The 24,492-nt window shown below is 39.5% G+C and overlaps 1 protein-coding gene across 4 annotated transcripts in view; it reads left to right on the top strand.

Annotated features, from left to right (window-relative positions):
• ERICH1 (glutamate rich 1) overlaps positions 1 to 9,920 on the top strand; it is an 87,982-nt gene extending 78,062 nt beyond the window's left edge. For all 4 annotated transcript variants that reach the window (XM_034436772.3, XM_087882442.1, XM_060689261.2 and 1 more), the window contains one exon: positions 9,242 to 9,920. In XM_034436772.3, the coding sequence (XP_034292663.2) occupies positions 9,242 to 9,318 (77 nt within the window). In that variant the 3' untranslated portion in view covers positions 9,319 to 9,920. The remainder of the gene's footprint in view (positions 1 to 9,241) is intronic.
• Positions 9,921 to 24,492: the final 14,572 nt, after the last annotated feature.

Raw genomic sequence — 24,492 nt, 5'->3', positions numbered from 1 at the left:
AGGCAAGTATTTGGGAGTTCAGAGTAAACAAGTAGTGCTTGACTTGTAACCATTCATTTAGTGACCGTTCAAAATTACAATCACCCTTTAAAAAAAATTGGCTTTTGACCGTTTTTCACACTTAACAACCAGTGTAATATCCCCTTCGTCATCTGATCAAAATTCAAGTGCTTGGCAACTGGCATATATTTATGGCACTTACACCGTCCCAGAGTCATTTGATCACCATTTGTAACCTTCTCAGCCAGCTTCCGACAAGCAACGACAATGGGGGAATCCGGATTTGCTTAACAACTGCATGAGTCACTTAACAACTGCAGTAGTTTGCTTAATAACTGGGGTAGAAAGGTCATAAAATGGGGCAAAAGCTACGCAACCTTGCTTAGCAACAGAAATTTTGGGCTGAATTGCGATGGTAAATCGAGGATTATCTGTATGTAACCGGCCAAAGGATTAACCTTGCGAACAGGAAGAAGAGCCATAGCCAAAACACAGTCAGATAAAAGAAATCTGGGTCCAGAGAACAAATATAATTAGGGAAAGCATCTCAGACATGATCCTCCATAATTCTTAGGACAATAAAAGGATTCAGACTTGCAAGATTCTCTTACCATAATCTGATAATAAAAGTAGGATTAGCTTTCATGTCTTTGGTTTCCAAGTTTGGTTTAACTTGCAGGGTTGATAGTATATGCCCAAGTCTATTAGCTTAATCACTGGTAGGATTTCATTGAGATACAGCACTAAGTTCATTGGAGAAAGGCCAAAATACATTAGTCCTCACCTATAAGCTTGCAATTAAAGTTGGGTGTGCTTTAAAAAAAAGTAAAAAGTTCTGCGCCTATGTTTTATTTGGTGAAGCTAAACATATTTATTCAGAACCAAGCATCACTGATATTCTACGGTATTTATTTTTCCTTCATATTTGAGTCTTCTTCTTGTAAATCACATGAATGGACATGACCATATAAAGCTGTCTTAGTTACTTCGGTAGAATAGAAACACCGGTATGGTGAGAGAGAAAATACCACAGTACAGAATGCCAATATGCATACACGCTGCAGCCGTGGGACTTGTACTTGAGTAAAATCAGAGGGCATCTTACTCATTAATAACTACATGTAGGCTGCAGAAATCTAGATGACCAGAAGTTGGCAACAGAGGGAGTTTTCTGCATTATTTGCTGGTATCTAATGGTCACCTGGAGTTTTGTGGCTCAGGTATGGTAGTTTTACCAAAAAGGGAGTATAGAAGTACAGTCTAAGAAATTGCTTGTGGAATGAGCTTATAAATTCCCTTTTTTTTTTTTTTTTTGGTGTACAGGTAATCCTCGAGTTATGACAGTTCACTTAGCGACTGTTCGAAGTTGCAACATAGTACTTACGATACAGTCCTGAAGTTACAAATGTTGCAGCACCATGGCAGTCTTTCGCTCTTACAAATGACAGCAAAGGCACTGCAACATTCACTCTGCCTATTCTCTCTCCCTCTGCCACTGCCCCCCCCCCCAGATCTCCATAAGCACTGGGCCTGTGGAGACTCACCTTGCGAAGATCTAGCGAGCTGTCTCCTCTCTGCCGCGGTTTCTTTGCTTGCTTTGTTGCTTCAGGCTTTCGGTACATTCGCTGAGGCCTAAAGTAGTGCTAGATCACGTGATATCAGTAGCCCGAGATTTTGTGGTACTGATCGCTCATTACGAGATCTGCGGCAAAATGCTTTGCAAACAGAAGGAAGGTTTCAGTGCTTCAAGTCTACCCTCCACTTGCTGTTTCCTTCTTGAAGCCTAAAGGGACATTGCATCCCTGTAGGCTGTGGTCAACTTTGCAAAAAAACTTTGCCAGCAAGAATGGAGCCCAGGAGGGACTGGCGTGTCCCTCCTGGGCTCCGTTCTTGCTGGCAAATGCTTTTTGCAAAGACTTGCCAAAGTGTTTGCAAGCCAATGAGACGCTTTGAGGCAGCACGATTTCACTGCCCCAAAGCCTCCCATCAGCATGCAAACTTTCTGCGCACTGAGACTGGAAACTTCTGGGGGCCGTGATCTTGTACGGCAGAGAGGCTTGCTAGATCTTCGCAAGATAAGTGACCCAGCACGGCAGGATGGGGAGGGCAAGCAATTGTGGGGAGCATGAGATATCTCAGTGGGTTGGGAAGGCCTTGGATGGTCTGAAGCAAGTAGCCTGTTCCATAATTAGCCCCCCCCCCCCGCATGGACTTCCCCACCCTGAGATACCTCATGTGCACTTGATGACCTGCACATTCGATTAGCGAATGTGAGGGCAAAAGCAGGGAGTTTTCACGTTCATTTTATGTGACTCACTCTAACACCTGAGCCTGAGTGGCATAGGAGGCTAATGCTTCCTACTAAGGCAGCATTTAACATCCAGCTGCCTGCAATTACTGCGAGTTCAATTCTCACCAGGCTCAAGGTCGACTCAGCCTTCCATCCTTTCTAAGGTGGGTAAAATGAGGACCCGGTTTGTGGGGGCAATAAGCTGACTTTGTATAAATATACAAAAGTATGAAGGCTATTGCTTAACGCATTGTAAGCCGCCCTGAGTCTCCGGAGAAGGATGGCATATAAAAATAAATAAAATAAATAAATAAATAAATAAAATAAACACGTCCTTGGGTTATGAATGTAATTGGCAGGCTCCATTACATCCGTAACTCGAGGACAACTTGTATAGGATTTTTATTTTTAATCCTTCTAAGCAGCCCTAATCTTATCTGACAACAAAGAGTTGCTAAAGTTGCAGCCTTTTGTACAACATAACTGTTCTCCAAGTTTATTGCTCCTGAAACTCCAGCTGTTCCATATGGAATGACTGCTTGGAATGTATTTTCTACAGTGATCTTAACCACATGTCCTATTTGGATGATGAATGTAATTGTCCTGCTTTTATTTTGTGTCTTTGTTTTATTGAACATAAAGCCACAGGAACACCGTTCCTTTTTTAACTTTATGAAACAAGCTGTTAAAAAAAACACATCAAGCTATCTTGAACGCTGTAAAACAAACCCAGGCGTACATCGGCATTCCTAAAAAGCTATGATATAAATTAGATTAGGGTAGCATGGGTGCTGTTTTCCCTGTAAAACAAGTGCACATCAATGTGTCATGCCTCTTTTCCCTGTTTCTTTATTACTTTTGGTCTCCTGAGACAAAGACCAGACTGCTGCTTGACACATTTGAAAGTGCAAGCATGGTCCTGAGTCACAAGATTCATTTTCTATTGCCTACACAGTCAGCAAACTTTAATTCCCTCTGCTGTATGTGGCACCCATGTTCATGATTGATGACCTGCACCTTATGGACTGTCAGGTTCCTTGGAGATTAAAAAATAAAGGGGTTGTGTGTGTATAATGGTTGATTGTTTTCTAGGCAAGGTTTCTGTTGGAGTTCTACTTGCTCACATTATTTGGATCTATTCTGAGGATTTTGACAACCTCCATACTATTGATCCAATTGCAGTCTATGTGTGTCTAATGTTAGTAGATTGTTCCTCGTGAAATTTTCAGCATATTAGTCTTGGAAGTGTAGGAAGTTAGCACCCACCCTTGTCCTAGAAAAATGAAATATTCTAGGAAATATTAAAAAAGCAGAATATTATACCTCCCTGGATGAGAAAAGAAGAAACATGCTTTTGGAAAACAGCTAATAACCCCAGAAAGGCTGGGCCAGCTTATCTACAACACAAAAGTCATGGCCCTCAGGACATGATAGGATTAGCCCTCTACCAATCTAGCAACAGAAACTCGCCACATGGCACCTGGGGATATTACATCACCCAGCAAGATTCAACCAAGGTTGGGACTCAAGACACTACAAAGTTATCCCTGCATGGCCACATGGCAGTCTGACAACCAATCAGAAAACATTTCTTACACAGGAACAGAAAGCTCCAAGGCAGAGCCCAAGAGAGGGTATAAATCTCTCTCTCTCACACACACACACACCCATGTGCTCTTTTTGCCCAGGACCTCAAACCATGTGGTCCTGCCCACCATTAAACCATCTTTTCAAGCAGTCTCCATACTTCCAGTGTCTTTCTCCCCACTTGGAATTGAACCCAGATGGACATTTCTTACAACAGAAGTATGGTAGGATTGTTGGTACAGTTGGAATAAGTATTTGTTTCTAGCGCTCAGCAACTTCAGAAGGTAAGTGAAAGAGATCTTTAAATGCTTTTTTATGGTTTGTTTACTAAATTTATTTTAGTACCGGTAGCAGGAAGCAGTTGACAGCTGAACAACAGGTTGAAAGGCAGCTGCCATGTTATGCACCCAAAGAGATGTAATATTTCCCTACTGCTGAAATCATGGGAAATTGATGGCATTTTTTGAACCATCAAAATTGGAAAGAGTCATGACTATCACTTAATCTGAATCCATCTGAAGATCTTAGGTGCTGTGCGAGTGGGAAGCACCCACCCTCTGGTTATTAAGGCAGGCACTGAATCACCAATCAGACCCTTTTGTAATAAATAAAAGTATGGAAAATATATTGCTTCCCAGGTGTAAACATGAGTTTCTTTCTTCTCAGCGATAAAGGTTTTGTTGTTGTATAAATTCATTGTTCAGCCAGCTGCTTCCAATCATACTCTTGACCAAATAAAGCAGATTGCTTGGAATAGGAGCATAATGAGCTAAATGCAAAGGAGCACCTTCTGGCGGGCCCTTCATGGATTTCGCGCATCTGGAAACCAGGAAATATGAGGCTGCTGCCAAGAGCAGCATTTCACATGTAAATTTGAGATATGCTTAGCCAAATCCTGGAAGAGGCATAGCCAAAGGTCTTTTTAAGTTTGGAATATCATGATCTCAAGGAGTATATTAAGAAGTTCTCCTCCTTTCACTCAGATAACTGAACCATTTCTTTGGCCTTAAGATCCCCTCTTCTTTTAAGGCAGACTGTTAACGCTTTCTTTCTTTTTTGTCAGCAAGCATCAAGTCAAAAATAGTCTTCTCGCGTGTTGCCTTGGAAATTATCACCCACTAAAGAGCTAAAAATGTCTTCTAAGCACTTAACAAAAAGAAACTATGGAACCGTCTTCTAATAATTCTGTGAATTCTCTACACTAGTAATGTTTATATCCTATAACTCATGAACAATTTGGACTTTTTGTTGCCTTCCATGTAGTAGAAATCCTATCCAAAGAAAGAGAAATCAAATGGGTGTTACCTTAAAAAATGAATCATGCAGATGATGCTTAGCATTTAATAAACATTGCACAAGATAGATAGATGGCTGCAGTTATATTCTTATTCAGCCCAGCATAAAATTATAGATCAGGGGTCCCCAACCCCTGGGTCGGGGCCCATTATCAGACCGGGCCTGTTTGAAACAAGACTGTGGGAGAGATGGGCAAGCGTGCACAGTTGAATCTCCCCACTTGTGAGTGGCGGACAAGCGTCCATGCATGAAGCTCCACTCATGTCAGCAGAGAGCGCTTACATGAGCGGAGAGCACTTGCACAAGTGTGTGAAGCTCCATTCATTTGAATGGAGCTTTTTGCACAGGAGTGCCCTAAGCTTGCACAAGTGGAGCTTCACATGCAAGCACCCTCCACTCAAGCGCCCTCCACTCGTGTGAGTGAAACTTCATGTGGAAGTGCCTGCTGCTCGCACGAGTGGAGTTTTGTGGATGAGTGGAAGCATCCTGTCATGCGCGAAAGTATATTTCAGCAAGTATATTTCATTCAACACGCATGCCATTCACACAAATGGAGTTGTGCACATGTGCATGCATCTGCCACTCACCCCCCCCCATACCAGGTCATCCACCAAGCTGGAAAGATTGGGGGCTGCTGCTATCAATAACAAAACTGTGACTACAAGTGGTCCTTGATTTACAACAGTTCATTTAGTGACCATTCTAAGTCAGAACTGACAAAAATGACTTATGACCCTTTTTCACACTTATGACTATTTCAGCATCTCCATGGTGGACGTGATCCAAATTTGGACCCTTGGCAACTGACTCATGACAGTTGCAGTGTCCCGGGGTCATGTGATCACTTTTTGCAACCTTCTGACAAGCAAAATGGGGAAGCCAGATTCAGTTAACATTTTAAGTAAACAATAAGATGATTATTTAACATAATAAGATTTTGTGTCTTTTTTGATTTGGGAGTTTAGGCCTTCTTGTAGCTGTTGTCTGCAAGGTATCATCTCTTTTATGCTTACAATGGATCTCACTGGGGCTCTGCATGACTTTGTTGTAGCTACTGGCCTTCTTCATCTTAATTGGCTCATAAGGCTTCTCAGCTCCACATGATTTTTTCATGATCTTGAAGGGGGCTCTTGATCACTCTTTAGGATGCTTGTGCTGCCCACAGACTACTTAGCTCATAATTAGGCTAGCATAATCTGTCTTGACCAACAGAAAAGGAGGAACAAATACAAGTGTAAGAAACCTAGTCTTAATCCTTAGGAATAAATAAATAAATTTGCATATGAAGTTTGGGACAAAGAATAACAAAAAAACCCACACCCCAATCTATGAATAGGCAAAATGTTTATGCAGGTACCAAATCTGGATATGCAAAACTAGGTATCACGAGACTACGAATAACAAGGGCTGCCTTTATTAAAGTTAGACTCCAGTCTTGAAAAGTAAAGGTGACCTCAGATCAAATTTGATTCCTGATGACTTTGTAGACATGTCCGCATCATTTTTCTTTATGCCTGTATGTAAGAAGCGGCCAGGCTGAATTCGAGGGTGGGGTCAAGTGCATCATCAGTTTGGAGTCTCTACGCTCCCATAAGAAATGTAAATCCAGCCCCCTTTAAGTCCGCTGACTCTTATCTGGCACCAAGTTTCTTTGACTGTTAGTAGTTCAGATTCTTCTGAATAGATAGCATGAAATAAACTTCTAGTGCTGTATTTTTGAATAGCCTGATCCCTAATACATATGGAAGTAGTTTGGTTTTATCCTCTTCCAGGATATAGTGATAATGTGTATTTTTTTCACTTTTGTCATACTGTTCCTGTATTCAAACAGATACTAACTAGTCTGAACAAACCAAAGATTTGCCAGCTACTGCCACTTGTCTTAAGAATTTAAATTGCACCAATTGCATGGTTGCCAGAGATGGGTGTTAGCTATCAATATTATACCTTATTATAACCCTTCCTTTGTGCCTGCAGTGGTAATATTCCAATTAAATTCCATGTGACTATATGTAGTATCAGATGGACCTCAAGCACTGTACATTTGGAAATGACATCAGTGTACTTAAGGAAACAAGTAGACCAATCTACTAAAAGTTGCTAGCAACATTTACAGGTGGAAAGTTACATTTGAGACAGGAATTGGGTTTTTGCTTTGAAAATATTAATGTCCGTAATTTATTCCTGTGTTGTATGTTAGCAAAAATAAAAAATTAAGGTTTGCATATATTTGCATACCTGGAAACAACATGACTTTAAGTAAACAAACTTGGGGCAGATCACAGTTGTGCCTAATCATATTTCATTGATAAAATGTGTAAATTAATAACCATTCTAAAGTTTAAAACCAAACAAGACTTTGCCTACGTACTGATTCCTATTTTAAAGAATAAAGGAGTAGATGGGAAAGGCAGGAATGGGTGGGGAAGGGGAGAACCTAATGATATGCAAAAACAGAGGGGATTTTACGCTAATGATTCAAAGGGATGTAGCAAATGAGAGAGAACAGGAAAAACAGATATTAAGAGAGATTTCTAAGTAAGAAATCCAAATCAAAGAACTGAAGCTGGATAAGTATTAAGGAACTAGGAGTCCTAACTAGAAGATCAGTCTAAGCAAAGTTTAAAGGAGGGATGGGGTTGTTATTGGTGGCGTCTTTTCAAAAACTTTTGTCCCTCCGGAATAATGTTTTAAGGACCTTCCTGCTGGCAGCGGGAGCGCAATTAAAACTGAAAAGGGTCAGCTCTTCCAGAAAGCTTTTGAAATCAGAGCAAGGGCTGCCTCCAAGGTGTAAAAGAATGAGAAAGCCTTTAGGGAGAAATGAAGAAGCAGAGGCAGAGAGAGAGAGAAAAGAGAATAAAAAATAATGTATACTGGCAGATAAAGGTGGGGAAATGTACAGAGGAAATGTTTAACCCCCCCTCCCACAAAAGGAGAAGGGGGGAAAGACTGGCAGTAAAACTGAAGACTGAACAGAAAAGGAAGAAAATGGTACTGGTAAACCAGTACAATTAGTAGCATAGGGGATAGACAAGGATATTGAAAATGGAAAGCAATGCATTGGAAAGAATGGTGTGGGATTTTAATTTTTATCTATCCATCTAGGCAGCACTTTTGGAGGAGGATTGCTAACTGAAAGGAAATAAGGACTGAAAGGAAATAAGTGGCCACAAACCACCCAGTTGCTTTCTGTGCTTAAGACAGGATCAGAGTCCAGGTCCCCCTCTCAGGTTCCAGTACCTTAACTGCTAGATCAAAGTGGTAATAAGGAAAAGTCCAGGACTTCATGGTATAAATTTGGAAAGCTCTTTGCTGGAAAGAATTTGTATTGGAGATCAACCGATTGAAGTTTTTGTAAAACAGTTATCAAGTTTCTTCCCCCCCCCCCAAATCTTTGCAATCTTTATTGAGACCTTTAAAAGGAAATATTTAAAACCCTGGGACGGAGACCTCATTCGCTGTGTTTGCGCCAGGCCAGACACAACCCTGCACTTTTCTGGTTGAATTCCTGCCTGCTGCTGTAGCTGTTTGGAGGTAGGATGTCTGCTATCCTCTGCCTTTGGCCATGGAATCTGCAGCTGGTAGCAATTGCTGCAGATGTTTGGTGGGCAACAAATTGACCTGGGCTGGGTTTAAAATGGGTGCCACTTCTCCTGATTTTATGAGTTCTTCCCAGTGTTTCTTTTCGTGGCTTTCTTCCCACCCTTTCCAAAATATGGGTGCTATCTAGGAAGGAACGGGGCCGTCGCAACTGACTGCAAAGCAGAAAGCTTTGGCAAGAGATCTGCTTTTCAAATCTAGCACCTCATGAGGACTAGGACCAAGCAGGACACCACTTCTTTTTGTGATCAAGCTTGTGGTTTTTTTTTTAAACTCTGTAATTCAGTGCAAAAAAAAAAGGAAGAACAGGCATTTATAATTTATATATAAGAACAGTTCTAAGAACAGCTATCAAGTTTCTTGAAATGCTTCATTCAAGGAATTGCAAAGACTTTCAGTCCTATTGTAAGATACAGATTTGCTAAAAACTGTGTGACGTTTTGTGAATAATTTGTTTTTCTTTCGCAGATCAAGTCACGGCAATCTCTTCTTTGTTTCGCTACTGGATTACAGATATCCTTCCTGGAAAGGAGGACAGGAAATGAGCCGAATGAGAATCTCCATCTGTACAGAACTAAAATCTAAACCTCTGAATTAAATCTGAGAATATTTGGGGAGAAATATGTCTTTGAACAGAATACAGGTTCACAGAGACACTATTAATTCTTTTCTTTTATTTTTTGGATGGGGTTTTGTTTGTTTGTTTGTTTGTTTGTGACTGGCTGAATCTGCAAGGGCCTTTCATCTTTAGTGCACCCAGAGATCTCAGACAATGGCCTCAGGGAAGTCCATCTCACTTTTTCTTTCAAGAAATTTGGAGTGGCCACCTTACAAGCCAGCAAGTTCCAGCATTGATTTAAGATGTTAGCTAACAACATGGACCGCAAGAGCTGTGACTTGGACTAGAGAAGCCTGATGTTCTTTTTCTCAGCTTAATTCACTTTGAACAAAGCTCAGAAACTCTTTTGATTGATCGGTCCACGGGCAAGCTGAGAAACTTCGGAGACCAATTTACAGGCAGCAGAGAGAAACATACTGTCTGGTGTGCAAAGACAGGAAAACTTGAGAAGATTGGCTTTCCCCATCATATCTCTGCTGTTGTTTTTTTAAATACTCACTGTAGGAGCAGAATAAAAGGTGAATCTTTTTTCTTGTATTCTTTATTTGAGTTGGGATGATGGGATGATAAACTGTATAGGCTTCGTTTTGAGTTACGGCATAGTCAGTTTTTGGCAGAAGTTTTTTTTAATGTCATGGAAATATTTGGGGTATTCTAGATGGGTATCTCCATTAGTTCCTCTTAGAACTGCAGCCTTCACCGAACAACTCAAATTATTAACTCAAATGTTTATTATGGTTTCCAAGAGAGAAATCTAGCGGGAACAGCTTTTCTAATACCTGCACAAGAGCAGCTTCTCTTGCCAAAATGTGCCCTTTATATACATTTTAAAGATACTAGCGAGAACAGGATCCCTAAGGGACATCAAAATAAATTATTCAGAGAAACTATGCAGAATAAATATTATTCCTTAAACTCCATTTGTAAGCATAGACTCCAAACCCAGCTTCCTTGTGTTTCTGCCTCTGCAGTCTGTACAGAAGAAAATCTGCTCCTGAGTACAGTGTGAGGTCATTAATTTTTGACCAAAATATGTATTTTTAACATATAATAAATCCCATACTAGCACGCCTGTCTTCTATTTGGCTTGCCTGCGTAGCAAAAATGGAGAATGTTCTCCCAAAGTTGCTGAGTCTTGGCCCCCTAAGAAGCATAGATAATGCTTATTTCAATAGTTTCTGAAGGACTGCAGAGGAACTCTATCTTTGACACTGCGTATCTGACTGTTTACTATTTAATTCTACTATCCTCAGAAATACCCACCTATCTCTTAATACTCTAAATACAGTGGCTTCTGTAAGTTGTATGTTTTTATTATGCATTCACATTACGCTTGCAAAATGTATGCTATTTCTCCTTTCTCTTCTGCATCTTCAGTATAACCTAGCTTGTTATGATCAGTTCCTCTTCTTTTTTTAAGAATGCAATTCATTCTCTGAAACTGTTTTGTTAATACAGGTAGTCCTCTACTTACAACCATTCATTTAGTGACTATTCAAAGGTACAACGAAACTGGGGAAAAAAGTGGATTATGACCATTTTTCACACTTAACAGCCATTGTAGGATCCACATGGTCATATGATCAAAATTCAGACATTTGACAACTGACTCATATTTATGACGGTTGCAATGTCCCAGAGTCATGTGATCATCTTTTCCGATCTTCTGACAAACAAAGTCAATGGGGAAGCCAGATTCACTTAACAACCGTGTTACTAGCTTAACAACTGAAGTGATTCACTTAACAACTGTGGCAACAAAGGTTGTAAAGTAGGGCAAAACTCAATAATTGTCTCTCTTAGCAACTGAAGTTTTGCAGTTGTCTTATTCAGACATTGACACATTCAAAGATTCAGGTAACAGATAATGGCAGTCAGGATATATTATATTTCCATTCAACCAACTTTGAAAATGAGTTGATGGTGAACAGAAAAACAGACTACGTACATGGCATGTCTGTCATGTTCCATGATACCTAATGCAAAAGATTCTGAGATGATTATATTCATAAGTAGAAGTGGTTATCAGCTCTATTTCATTGTGCTAAAATTTCAAAATAAGGCAACCATTAAAAAGCAGGAAACTCTTTTGTGCTTGGGAGGATAGATTTTTCTTTTTTCTTTTCTTTCTTTTTCTTTTTTTGGAAGGATCATAACATCTTCATTTTGCATCATTGGCATTAGCAACAAATGTCATTTAATAAAGAATAATCTTATTTAAAAGAAATCAAGTGAGATTTGAGATTCCTGGTAAGTAAAGCAATGTTGCCCCTGATTATAGCATTCTGGTTTTGTTTTGTTTTTTTGCAGGAAGATTTTCTGAAACCAGAGGAATAAGGAATGCAGAGTGTGGATTGGGAGTATTTAGTTTAGTTGAGTATTAGTGACAGCGTCAGAGTGGAAGCATATTGCGCTACAAAGGAAAGGAGGTCATGGAGGAAAAGTGACAGGATTTGGCCTTGATCATTGTCAAGACCGCGAGATACATATTAGATCAGGGGTGTCAAACTGGCGGCCCGCAGGCCGGATGCATCACGCGCAGGCCATGCCCACCCCAGCTCCGCGAAGGCAAAAGATGTTGTGATATATTTTGTATTATTTTTAAACATACCTTTATGTTATATGCATTTACCCCAAAAGATAGACTTTCCTTTAAACATTCCTTTAAAATGAGCCGTTTTTATGTATTTCTTTTAACTGAGAACTGCTTTACTAAATTTAAGAAGTGTGTTATCCAGAAGATATTACTCCATTCCACAAAGTTGTCAGAGAAGTGAAATAGGTTAATTTGAAAAATGAACAAAATAAATCTTTGCAGCATTCCTAGCAAAAAAAAAAAAATACTATGAAAAAAACATGATTGTGCAATCGGCTTGTTTAAGTATTTGAATTTTGTTTATCACAGACTTTTAATCAACCAACATATTGGAAAAAATGAGAAAGAGAAGCCAGTTGAGGTCAGTGTTGCCTGATAGCTTTATAAATTACCTGTAACATGAAATAAACTTGTTCACCAATCAAAGTTGGGCGCCTCTAGACAAGAAGAAATGAAAACACTCTGCAGAATAAAAATGCCAACTGGTTTGTGTTTGGCTTTAAAAATAGGGCAGTTTTTGAAAGGAAGAAAATTAAAGAAATGCAGAGTTAACTGGAGTATAAGCAGCAACGTTAGGCTGCAGTACCTGAAGGATAAAGGATAAAATACATGAAGGAGACATCCAGTACATGGAAGAGACATGCAGAAAGATGTATATGTATGTGAGTATAAAAGAATTGTGATTATAGTAGTAAAATCTAATACAAACCAAGAAAAAGAGAAGAGAAAGAAGTGCAAGAAAAAAGAAGAGGGAAATGCAATACAATAAAGATATGTGTGTGTGTGTGTTTGAGAGACTTCCAACCTTCACAAGTATAAGCAAATTTAGTGACTCTTCACCCCTTCTAAGGTTACCAACATTTATCTCTTCATTTCATATACTGTCTCTTATCTATAAACAAATCCATAAGAAAGCATCTTTTTAGTCCTTGTGTCACCAGAAATTCCATGAAGGGTTGTCAGAAATAACAACACCTCCTGTTTTAGCCTTGATCAAATAAACCAACTTTACTTCCTTTTACTTCTAACAGTCTTAATTTTTAGTTCATTCAAATATTGTTGTAGGATTTGATTTCTGATCATTTTTTCTTCAGCCCATTGTACAAAGTTCTTCAAGGCCCCAATAAGCCTCTTTTGTAAAGTCAATAGGAGTAAAATATTTAGGTCTCTCTTTTGGTTTGTCATTTGTGTTTGTTTCCCTTTTAAATTTTAAAACCTCAGCCAGGTTTTTTTATAGATCCAGTGATATGGATTAAATTGTAAATGTGCTTTAGATTACAGATTGATAAATATATTTACTGATATCCATAGTAAAATACAAAAATAGCATTGATATGAGTGGGAATATGGAAACCTAGATAAATTCTATAAAAATACTTTGATAGCTTACTAAATAATAAGACAAAAGCCACACAAGGTTGGCTGACAGACATACAGATTGTAGTTGTTTTGTTTTAATATACGGTAGAAAACTGAAACCAGGTTCATATCTGAATCCTTCACATTATAAGGAAAACCATTATTCCATTTGACTAGTAAATAGCTTTTAAAAATTTGGGACGCTATTCAATTAAATGCAAGATTGCAAATTGACAGCTATATATTAATTTTTTTTCCAATTGCATTAAGCTAAGCATGTTGCAAGAGTTTTCATTTATTTTAGAATAGAATAGAATGGAAGGGACCTTGGAGGTCTTCTAGTCCAACCCCCTGCCCAGGCAGGAAACCCTACACCACTTCAGACAAATGGTTATCCAACATCTTAAAAATTTCCAGTGTTGGAGCATTCACCACTTCTGCAGGCAAGTTGTTCCACTTATTAATTGTTCTAACTGTCAGGATATTTCTTCTTAGTTCTAAGTTGCTTCTCTCCTTGATTAGTTTCCATCCATTGCTTCTTATTCTACCCTCAGGTGCTTTGGAGAATAGTTTGACTCCCTCTTCTTTGTGGCAACCCCTGAGTTATTGGAACACTGCTATCATGTCTCCCCTAGTCCTTCTTTTCATTAAACTAGACATACCCAGTTCCTGCAACCGTTCTTCATATGTTTTAGCCTTGAGTCTTTAACCTAATCATCTTTGTTGCTCTTCTCTGCACTCTTTCTAGAGTCTCAACATCTTTTTTACATCATGGAGACCAAAACTGAATGCAATATTCCAAGTGTGGCCTTACCAAGGCATTATAAAGTGGTATTAACACTTCAGGTGATCTTGATTCTATCCCTCTGTTTATGCAGCCCAGAACTGTGTTGGCTTTTTTGGCAGCTGCTGCACATTGCTGGCTCATATCCAAATGGTTGTCCACTAGGACTCCAAGATCCCTCTCACAGTTACCACTATTGAGCAAAGTACCACATTTTTTCACTGTTGAATTTCATTTTGTTAGATAGCACCCAATGTTCAAGTCTGTCAAAATTCTTCTGTATCTTGAGCCTATCTTCTGGAGTGTTGACTATTCCTGCCAGCTTGGTGTCATCTGCAAATTTGATGAGTTCCCCATCTATCCCCTCGTCCAGCTCATTGATGAAGATGTTGAAGAGTACTGGGCCTAAAACAGAGCCTTGAGGTACTCCACTGCATACTTCCCTTCATGTACATGCAGTTCCGTTGAGTGTGGTTGGTCAGCCAGTTACAAATCCATCTGGTGGTGATGCTGTCTAACCCACATTTTTCTACTTTATCTAGTAGTAGGTTATGGTCTACTTTATCAAATGCTTTACTGAAGTCCAAGTAAATTATATTGACAGCATTCCTCTGGTCCACTAATTTTGCTGCTTAGCCCTTTCATATTTTGCTAACAAAAGAAATGAAGTTATATTCATAACAACAATTGTAATATTTGATTACCTAAATTAATCTAACCAACTAAAAGCACAAATTCTTCCTTGGAGCTACATGTCATCATCAAACTCAGTTTTTAAATATTGGCAACTTGAACTAATGTGGACATCAACTCCCAGAATTCCCCAGCCAGCAATTCTGAGAATTGAAGTTGAATGTATCTTAAAAGTTGCTGAAATTGAGAAACCGTTAGGAAATTGTTATTGCCCACCTGGTTGATCAGGAAATATATAAACCAACATTGTGTGTTTGTAGCTAAAAGTATTATGTAGCTTTAAAAACGGTGTTGCATCATCATGCATCCTGATTGGCTGAGCTCTGTAGCCAATGTATTTAAGGAAAGCTGAATTATGGTTTGTGTGGACACAACACCATTTTACCTGCTGATATGCTGTAACGCTATATTTGATCTCTCTGCATGATCATTGCTTGATCATGGCTATTTATTGCTTTTCTATTATTTATTGACTGTTTTTATATTGAACTTTGTTCCTGAATGAAACTGAAGAAGATCTGTTTTATTGTATTTTTCTACAACTGTAAGAAGACTTTATATTGGAAAATATCCCTGGACTGATCTTTATCTCACTTTATATGTGTATGACTTGGAATGGTTTTGGACTATGATTTTGCGCTTTCCCTAAAAGTAAAATATTATCAAAACCCAGTTTGTTTGTATGTTAACTGTTATTATCCACAATCATTCTCAGTTGCTTTCGTGCGTAACCTCAAAGGGTACTCTGCTCAATAACCCACAACATCGATTGTGAGCCAAGAATATCCTTAACAGAAACCGTGAGCTAGCTGATTCTGACTGATATCAAGAAGTTGAGCCAGATAGGGTCTCCTTAGTATTTGGATGGGATAACACCAGGAGATCTAGTTGGCTAGACTAAACAATGGAAGAATTTTCAGAGAAACAGAAAGAGGAACCATTTTTCTATTACTGCCAAGAAAGCTACATCAAAATAAATTCACTAGAAGTTGAGGTTGGCTTTAAAGACTTTTTTTCTTTTACTATTTTTCAAATAAAAACACAGGTCAATAGAAATTATGTATTTTTGAGTCACATGCCTATATCCAGAACTTTTAATTTTAGAGGGTAGAGGCATGAACAGCTTTTCAAAATATTATTCAGATTTTTAAAAAGCCTCTTCCATTTACATGAATGAAATAGCCCAAACATTCATAATGCAAAACAACAGAATACATTTTCTTTAAATCACTATTAAATAAAGACTCATTGAATATTAATAAATTAAGCACATAGTATTATCCTTTAGATGTCTAATAGTCACAAAGCTAGTTGGATGATCCAGCACTCGCTCTCAACACTAGGAATCCCATCCAATATTCAGATGAAGATTAAACTATTTGCCATATCTGCTCATTCCTTTCTGATGAGAAGAACGGGGAAAAAAAATTTGCAGGTCAAACAAAATCAATGCTGCTTCAGGAGTTCCAACCACTATTACTTGAGCTAACTTTTCCTAATGCATGTCCTTACTCTTGCTCAAAAACAGCCATTTCCCAAAGTATATTTAAGGGGCACAAAATAGGTTGCAGAAGAATCAAGGAAATACTACAAAAGAGTACCCAGATATATTTTTGTGAAAACAAGAGTTTTAAAAGCCAGTAGGAACCATCCAATGATAGATAGCACTAGCACTTAGATTTATGTACTGCTTCACTGTGCTTCACAGCCCTCTAAGCAGTTTACAGAGTCAGCATATTGACGCCAATAATTTGGCTCCTCATTTTACGGACCTCGGAAGGCTGAGTCAACCTTGAGTTGGTCAGGATCAAACTGCTGGCAGTCAGCAGAATTAGCCTGCAATACTGCACTTTAACCACTGCACCACCACGACTCAGTCGCTTGGACTGAATTACTTGCAAACAGTGTTCCCAAACAAGATTCTCCCAAATCAGTATAGAGTCAGGTGTAGCTTAAATGCTTAAAGCAAATATGGCCTTGGTCTGGTCCAGCCAGGCTATCCTTATGAGCTTTTCAGAAGGTTCTTCATATTAGTTTATCAGAACCGTGGGATGGTTAAACCAGCAAACATAAACACAAGCTGTCACTTACTTTCTTCATTTCAACTCTGTTCCATAAAACAGCTCTGGCATCATAACATCTTCTTACGGCATATCCATTGTACTGCTCTTAACAGCATTTGGATTCTCTTCTCTGGCCTGTTTCTCTTTCTAACAACTGGGTAACACGTAGTAAGAAAAGAACCTACTGTATTGCTCACGTGTATGCTTGTTTAAGGTTTCCTTTTTTGTGTATTTTTTTTAAACCGGCAAACGCAGAAAACCATCTTTCCAATTAATTGCAGTTTTCCAGGCTGCAGTGTTTCATTCTGCAGCACAGCAAAGCAAACTCTTAAATGTTTAGATAAGTGCGTTGTAAATTGTTTTGCCTTCTGCTCAGCAAATTGAGTAGAATCTGTACAGGAAGGGCCTTTGCAGTTAGAAATAAGTAGATAAGTACACAAATCTCCTAAAAGGACTAAAGAACGAAAACGGCTTGAAAGGTATTCTCTGGCAAGTCAGGTTCCGGCCAAGTTAACAAAGGATGACTATCAGCCTCCCATCCTTTCCAGCCTTAGCCTACAGATTCAAGTTAGACTTCAAAAGCTTTTGAAAGCTGAAGATCTTACTCTGAATGCTGCAGCCTTGGAAATGCCTGCCCTTTGCTCCATATGGGAAATTTTTCTTGGGTATGGTTTTGAACAGATAGTTGCGTTTAGCTCGGGGAAGAGAGGTGGGGGTGTTCTCATTTGAAAGCCCCTGGTTATTTAAAAGATAGAAATATTATGTAATAACTAGGCAGGGCCTTTTGCTCAGCACCATATTACACTATATGGTTAACCTTTTGGTGTCAGGTTCCCAAAGCGTGCACGTGCATACGCAAATGCACACACGTGTGCCCGAACTCCCAAAATGCAATGTGAGCACCCTAGACCCCCTGCGCCCCATTTTGAGCCTGGAAAGCCGCCTGCACCAACCTGGAAGCCAAAACGGGGTGCGGGGGCGCAATGTGAGGCCTCCCCATGCCTTGTTTTGGGCCTGGAAAGCCTCCTGCACCAACCTGCACCCCCTCCGTGCATTGCCACGTCGCCTGTGCATGTGCATGCACGTCCCCTCATGCACCCCGCCCTCCATGCATTCGGACCTGAAGACCAGCTGGCTGGCGGGAGATGCGCGCGTATGTGCAGTGGAGCTGGCCTGGGGTGACGGCTGGCATACCCGCAGAGAGGGCTCTGCGTGCCACCTGTGGCACGCGTGCCATAGGTTCGCCATCATGGCACTATACTGTACATAAATTCTATTACATCAGACCGTCCCACTCAATCAGGCAGGAGAGGCATGTTGCAGATCCCGTCAGTTAAGGAACTCTAAGTGGCGGGTACCAGGGAGAGACCCTGCTCTGCAATTGCCCCTACCCTGAGGAATATTTTGCCCCCCAGAAATGAGGCAGTTCCTACCCTCCTGCCCTTCTGGAAAGGTGTGACAACATGGTTTTGCAGCCTCACATTGGGAGCCCCAAGGAACAGTGGGGCTGGCTAGTGCCCTGAGAGCCCTCCCTACACTGTTGAACTGATTTTAATAGTGTTTAAATCATCCTTGCCTCTTTCTATATTTATTTATTTATTTGTTTGTTTGTTTGTTTGTTTGTTTACTTATTTATTTATTTACTTATTTATTTATTTAGTATACCGCCCTTCTCCCAAAAGGGACTCAAGGCGGTGGACAGCCAAAATGTTTAACTTTTATATATACTAGTTTTGTATTTTGACATTTTACTGTACACCGCCCAGATTCCCCCTTTGAAGGAGATTAATGGTTCAAAAATATAAAAAATATATATAAGTACATGTAGTCCTTGAGTTACGACCACAATTGAGCCCAAAATTTATGTTTCTAAGCGAAACATTTGTTAAGTGAGTTTGCCCCATTCTACAACTTTTCTTGCCACTGTTCTTAAGTGAATCATTGCATTTGTTCAGTTAATAACATGGTTATTAAGTGAATCTGGATTCCCCATTGACTTCGCTTGTCAGAAGGTTGCAAAAATAGATCGCATGATTCCCCGGGACACTGCAACCGTCATGAGTCAGTTGCCCAAGCAGCTCAATTTTGATCACGTGACCACGGGGATGCTGCAACAGTCGTAAGTGTGAAAAAGGGTCATAAGTCACTTTTTTCAGGGACGTAACTTTGAACAATCACTAAACGAACTGTTGTAAGTCAAGAACGACCTGCAAGCAAGCAAGCAAGCAAATAATGATGTTGTAAGGTTCTTGCAGGGCAAGAATGGAAGAAAATCCTCTAAAAGAGGCCAGTCCTTAATTCTGCTCATATGTAACTTCTGGAATTTGCTTCAACATGGTTTATTTATTTATTTATTTTATTTTTAAAAAATAAAATAAATAAATAAATAAAATTAAAATAATCACTTCAAAACTTTACTTAAAATTCAAAACATCAAATATATTATAATAATATGTAAAATATTAAATTACATTTTACTTTGCGGTCGTCTGTATTTTTTATTTGACTGCGCAGCTTTGATCAATTCTTTGTGTTTAAGGAATAATTCTTTAATTTCAGTACAAGGTTGAGAAATATTAAAAAATATAGAAAGTTCACTTCGAACTGATACAAGCAGTTGGCTACGTTCGTCAGTCCACAAATTTCCCATGACCCTGAAAATTCGTTCAAAGTTTGCATTTGATACTGGAATTGATGCACAATATTGGAACAGTTTCAGTAAACTCGGAGCTGGCTCTTTCTTGAAAAAGTATGTCCACTTATCAAGGGATGAATCGCCCTGCAGATGAACATAAACTTCTTCTAAGGCAGAAATTTCATCGAAGAGAGTGTTGGGTGGAAGTTCTTCTCGCCATGGTGATAATAACCAGATGTTCGTCATTTCTTCTAAAGTTGGAGGATTATTGCGATCAATTAGATTGAAACCACTTAGCGTCTCGTATACAGAATCGGTGAGATTATACCACTTTTCTAGGTACGCAATGGCTCTTTGATACACGTTGATGGCTTCTTTCTTGAACTTTTGTATGGCATTCTCAGGCAAATGTTTTTTACATAAGGCAAATAAAACTTTCATTCCAAAAAACTGCTCATCATATTTTTTTTGCAAAGAATCACGGAGTTTACACATGATAATGTGAAGATCACATGCAAGAATTTTCTTGCTTTCCAGCTTCAGTAGGGTGTCTTGCATTATTGACATGAAGAAGTGCTTGAAATATAAATACAATTCTGAAATTGTTGGTTCATTGTCCTTTGCGAGTTCATTTTCCTGATCCAAAATAAGGTTCCAGATAACCTTATGACACTCATCAGATCCAAGAGAAATAAAATACGATTTTAGAGGTATCCAGTTTAAAAGAAGTCTTTCGACCGCTTTAAACAAACTTAACCAACGTGTTGGAACATGGCGCAAAACTTCATGGAATTCTGACTTGCAAAACTCAAAAAATGATTTCAACTCTTCTCATTTCTTCGCAGAATTTGAAAATTCGGCAAAAACCTTCAGCATTACATTTTCGATATCAAAAGATAACTGCTTTAATGCATTTTTTGCGCTGTTGTGTAAAATGTGATTATTGCAATGAGCATTCGATGTTTGTCTCATTCTAACTTATGAAAAAAAAGACAAAATGCGATTCTCCTATCCTTATTCTCTTAGACTGTACAGTTTAGATTACGTACCATTTCATCATAAAGCTTTTGAATAAAAAAAAGTCCACTATTTTGTGAAAAAAAATAGTGAACATAATGTGAAAAAAGTGGACTGTCCGTTCAAATAGTGGACACCTGGCAACCCTAAGTTTAAATGTTGTTTTGTTAATTGTAAATACACATACACAGATGCACAGACACACAGAGAGAGATTTAGAAAAATAAAATAAATTTTAAAAAATTCGGAAACTTGGGATTCATAGCATTAGTGGCATTCAGGGAGAGGATGGCCAAATAGCAGGACAGCCTAATTGTACCTCAGCCCAATTGTTGTATCATTTAAGAGCTGTGCCCCCCCTCCACTACTTTCCTGTTGTATGATAAATAAGAGCTAAACAATGGCAGTTGGGAGGAGCTAGAAGAAAGAGAACTACAGAAATACAATGTTCTTTTCCTTACTGTGCAGCAGAAATGAGAGGCTGGTTTTTGACTGTCAGAAATGTGGAAAGGGGCATCGCCTGGCCCATGAACTGGTCAGCAACTTTGCAGGGTCTTGCCCCTCATTTAGTGACTCAGCAGTAGCGTACCTTGAATACGGATGGCTGACGTTCTTTGGAAATAAAAAAATAATTTCTACCCATTAAAAGTATTTTTAATCTTGGATGCATGTTGAAAAGTCCATACATAATATTCCATTTTCAAGCATTAAATTCTCACAGCAATATCTTCTTATTGTGAATGCACGTAAGTCACAGAACATATGACACATGCCCCAGTCTGTTTTCCTGACTCTATCTATATACTATTGAAATTCTCTTTTCACAATCTTTAACTGGATAAAACAGTGCATAATAGGGCAACAATTTTGAACCCAAGATTCCTCAAATGTACTAAGTTACAGAATGTGTCCAAAATCCAAGACTCGTTATTCCCAAGGGAATGAGATTTGGAAATGTTATGCTTCTGTTTGCTGCTGCACTCATGAGATCTTCCTTTTCAATGTTCTGTGACAGTTTCCCAGCCAGTCTCACAATCCCTTTCTTCCTCCCTGACCCAGCAGCAGTCAGTAACCTGCCTGCTGGAAAGAAAAGGGAAGGGGGAAGGAAGGGAGGGAGGGAAGGAAGGAAAGGAAAGGAGGGAGGAACCCCCGCACACCCTTCCCGGCCCTTGCTACAGGCAATCTCAATGGGAAGCTAGCAAAAAGTCATACCTACTCCCACTGCTTTTTTGCACACCTGTGGCCATTCTGTTTCTCTATTTCAGTAAGGAAATAACTTGAAATGATGCCCCAATGCGGCAGGGGGTTGTCTAATTCTGTTTTTCTAAATGCATTTAGAATAATATTTTTGACAGCCATGGTTTTAATCCTCGATTAAATACAAGGTATAGTTCTATAAATTTCACACAGGGATGCTCTTCAGGGAAAATACAAGTTTCATGTATAACAGTGATGGCCAACTTTTTCGGCACCGAGTGCCCAAACCGGAACATGCATGCAAGTGTGCGTGTGCGTGTGCCAGAGTGCAGGAAACCCAAAAACCAGCTGGCTGGTGCGCATGTTCATGCCAGCCACCTGGTCTTCGGGTTTCCAGCATGCACATGCGTGCCAGCCAGCTGGTCTTTGGGTTTCCGGCACTCCGGCATGCCCGGAGACCAGCTGACCGGCGTACATTCACACGCTGGACACCAGAAGAGCAGCTGGCGATGGCACACATGCCCACAGAGAGGGCTCTGCGTGCCACCTCTGGCACGTGTGCCATAGGTTCGCCATCACGGATCCAGAAGAATGAAAAATCCTGACAAACGAGAGTTGACTCTGTAATAAAATATTCTATATTCTATATAAAATATAGACTATAAATTCTGAAATTGACACAAGAATAGACCAAGTACCAAGGGATGATGACATGAAGGGTCACTTATAAATTCTGCTTCCCCAAAGAACCGCGTAGATGAGAAAGGAACAATTGTACAAAAACCAACTACAATGCAATCTATGCTACAATCTATGCTAAACATATGCTTTAGTCAGAAAACTGACTAAAATAAACCCAGCTGCAATTAGAGCCTTCTAGCCACTCCTATTTCTCCTGCAGCTGCAAAATGCTCACACTTTACAATCAATGGACTTTGCCTCAGATTCTTTTTTTCATGTACTTATTAAGCACCAACTGCATCTTGCAAAACTATCATTTTCAGAGGTGATATACACACACACACAAAAGGAACTTGCGTGAGGTAAGGCACTTAGAACAATCATTCCTTTGAAACAGAATGATTCTCAACTGAGAATAGGCCAGGATATGTAGCCTGTCATCTCCAAGATGAATATCATGAAACATGCTAATGGATAAGGCTACAAAACTGAACAGAAATAAAATGGATGTTATTTCCTCGCTTCCCCCCCCTCCTGCTCCCCTCCTCCCACCACCTTCCCAACCTTCCAGCCATTACTACTAATTGTTTCATGAAAGAGATCCTGGAAAAGTTCAAAACAGGAAAAGGCAGACAAGATCATTCTCACTTGACTTTTCTTTCCCCATTATCAGTAATTGGCCTTTAGGCTGGATATACTGTAGGCTCATTTAAAATAACAATAATAATAAAAATAATACAAGTATTCTTTTTATTTCTAGTGGTCTGCATTGCTTGTTACCTTATTCAACCCAATCTTGGGGTGGAGGGGTGGGGTGGCAAACTGATCTTGACTGATACTGAAAAGCTGAGCAGTTTGGAGCCTCTCTAGATGAGAGACAAGAAATCACAGAACTGGGGTGATAGCCCTCCTGGGTAAACCAGACAGGAAACACGACTAGTTGATGTCCCAAAGGTGCTTTTCCAGGAGGCAACTGGACTTTCTTGTTTTTTCTTTTGCAGATGTTTCGCTTCTCATCCAAGAAGCTTCTTCAGCTCTGACAGGATAGTGGGGAATGGAAGGATTTATATTCCTTGCAGACAGCTGGTCATTTGCATACTTTTAGAGGGTAGCAAGCAATATCAATCCTTCCATTCCCCACTATCCTGACAGAGCTGAAGAAGCTTCTTGGATGAGAAGTGAAACATCTGCAAAAGAAAAAACAAGAAAGTCCAGTTGCCTCCTGGAAAAGCACCTTTGGGACAACCATGACCTGGATGACTGAGAATCTCAACAGACGACTAGTTGATCTAACTCTACTTTACTGTATGGCTACATTAACTTGAAGGAACAAGCTTCCCATGGCTACTTTTTAGTGCTTGATCCATTAGGGTGGGTCTTTCCCAAGTTTCTTTCTTTGACCATTAAGCCAATGGGGGCTCCTGCCTCTCTTCTCTGATTGTTTCCTAGGCAGCATCACTTCCTCTTGTCCCCCAAGATCATCCACACATTCCATTACAGGTAGGCCAGACTGAGAATTTGGGGGAACAAATCCAAGTAGAAGGCAATGGCAAGCTGTTGCTCTACTGTTGCCAAGGAAATAACTTGGATGATGATGATGATGATATCAATATAGAATACTTTATTTGATGAAGTTAAGTGCCTTACAGTCCAATTAATTTTGGTCTCATAAATTGAAAAACATGTTTCTTCCAAATCAATATTATTTTTAAAAATGTTCTCTCTTTTCTGGATGATGTCCTGAAGTTGTCAAGGCACTTTAAAATAAAGACCCAATACTATCATCATAGGCCCCATGCCTGTTTCATCATGGTCTTCAGAATAGCTCAGGTAAGTCAGCCAAAAGAAAATCTATCAACTTATTAATTTTTAGCCATCCCACCACAGTCGCCGGCAATTTTGATTGCTATTCACATGATGTCTTTAAACTCAGGTTCCAGAAGGCACTTAACAAATGACCTACATTAAGCTGGTGTCCCTACCTGGGATGGTATTTGGACTTCAGCCAGGTATCCATTATATCACTGAACATTTAAGGAAAATGAATCACCTAGGCTACCTTTTTGTGCTGTAAA

This window comes from Pantherophis guttatus, chromosome 1 (genome assembly GCF_059756535.1).
Source record: "Pantherophis guttatus breed Tessera chromosome 1, ASM5975653v1, whole genome shotgun sequence".
In the NCBI taxonomy this organism is placed as follows: Eukaryota; Metazoa; Chordata; class Lepidosauria; order Squamata; family Colubridae; genus Pantherophis; species Pantherophis guttatus.
Note: the sequence above shows the minus strand (reverse complement) of the source record. Positions and strands in the feature narration are given on the sequence as shown.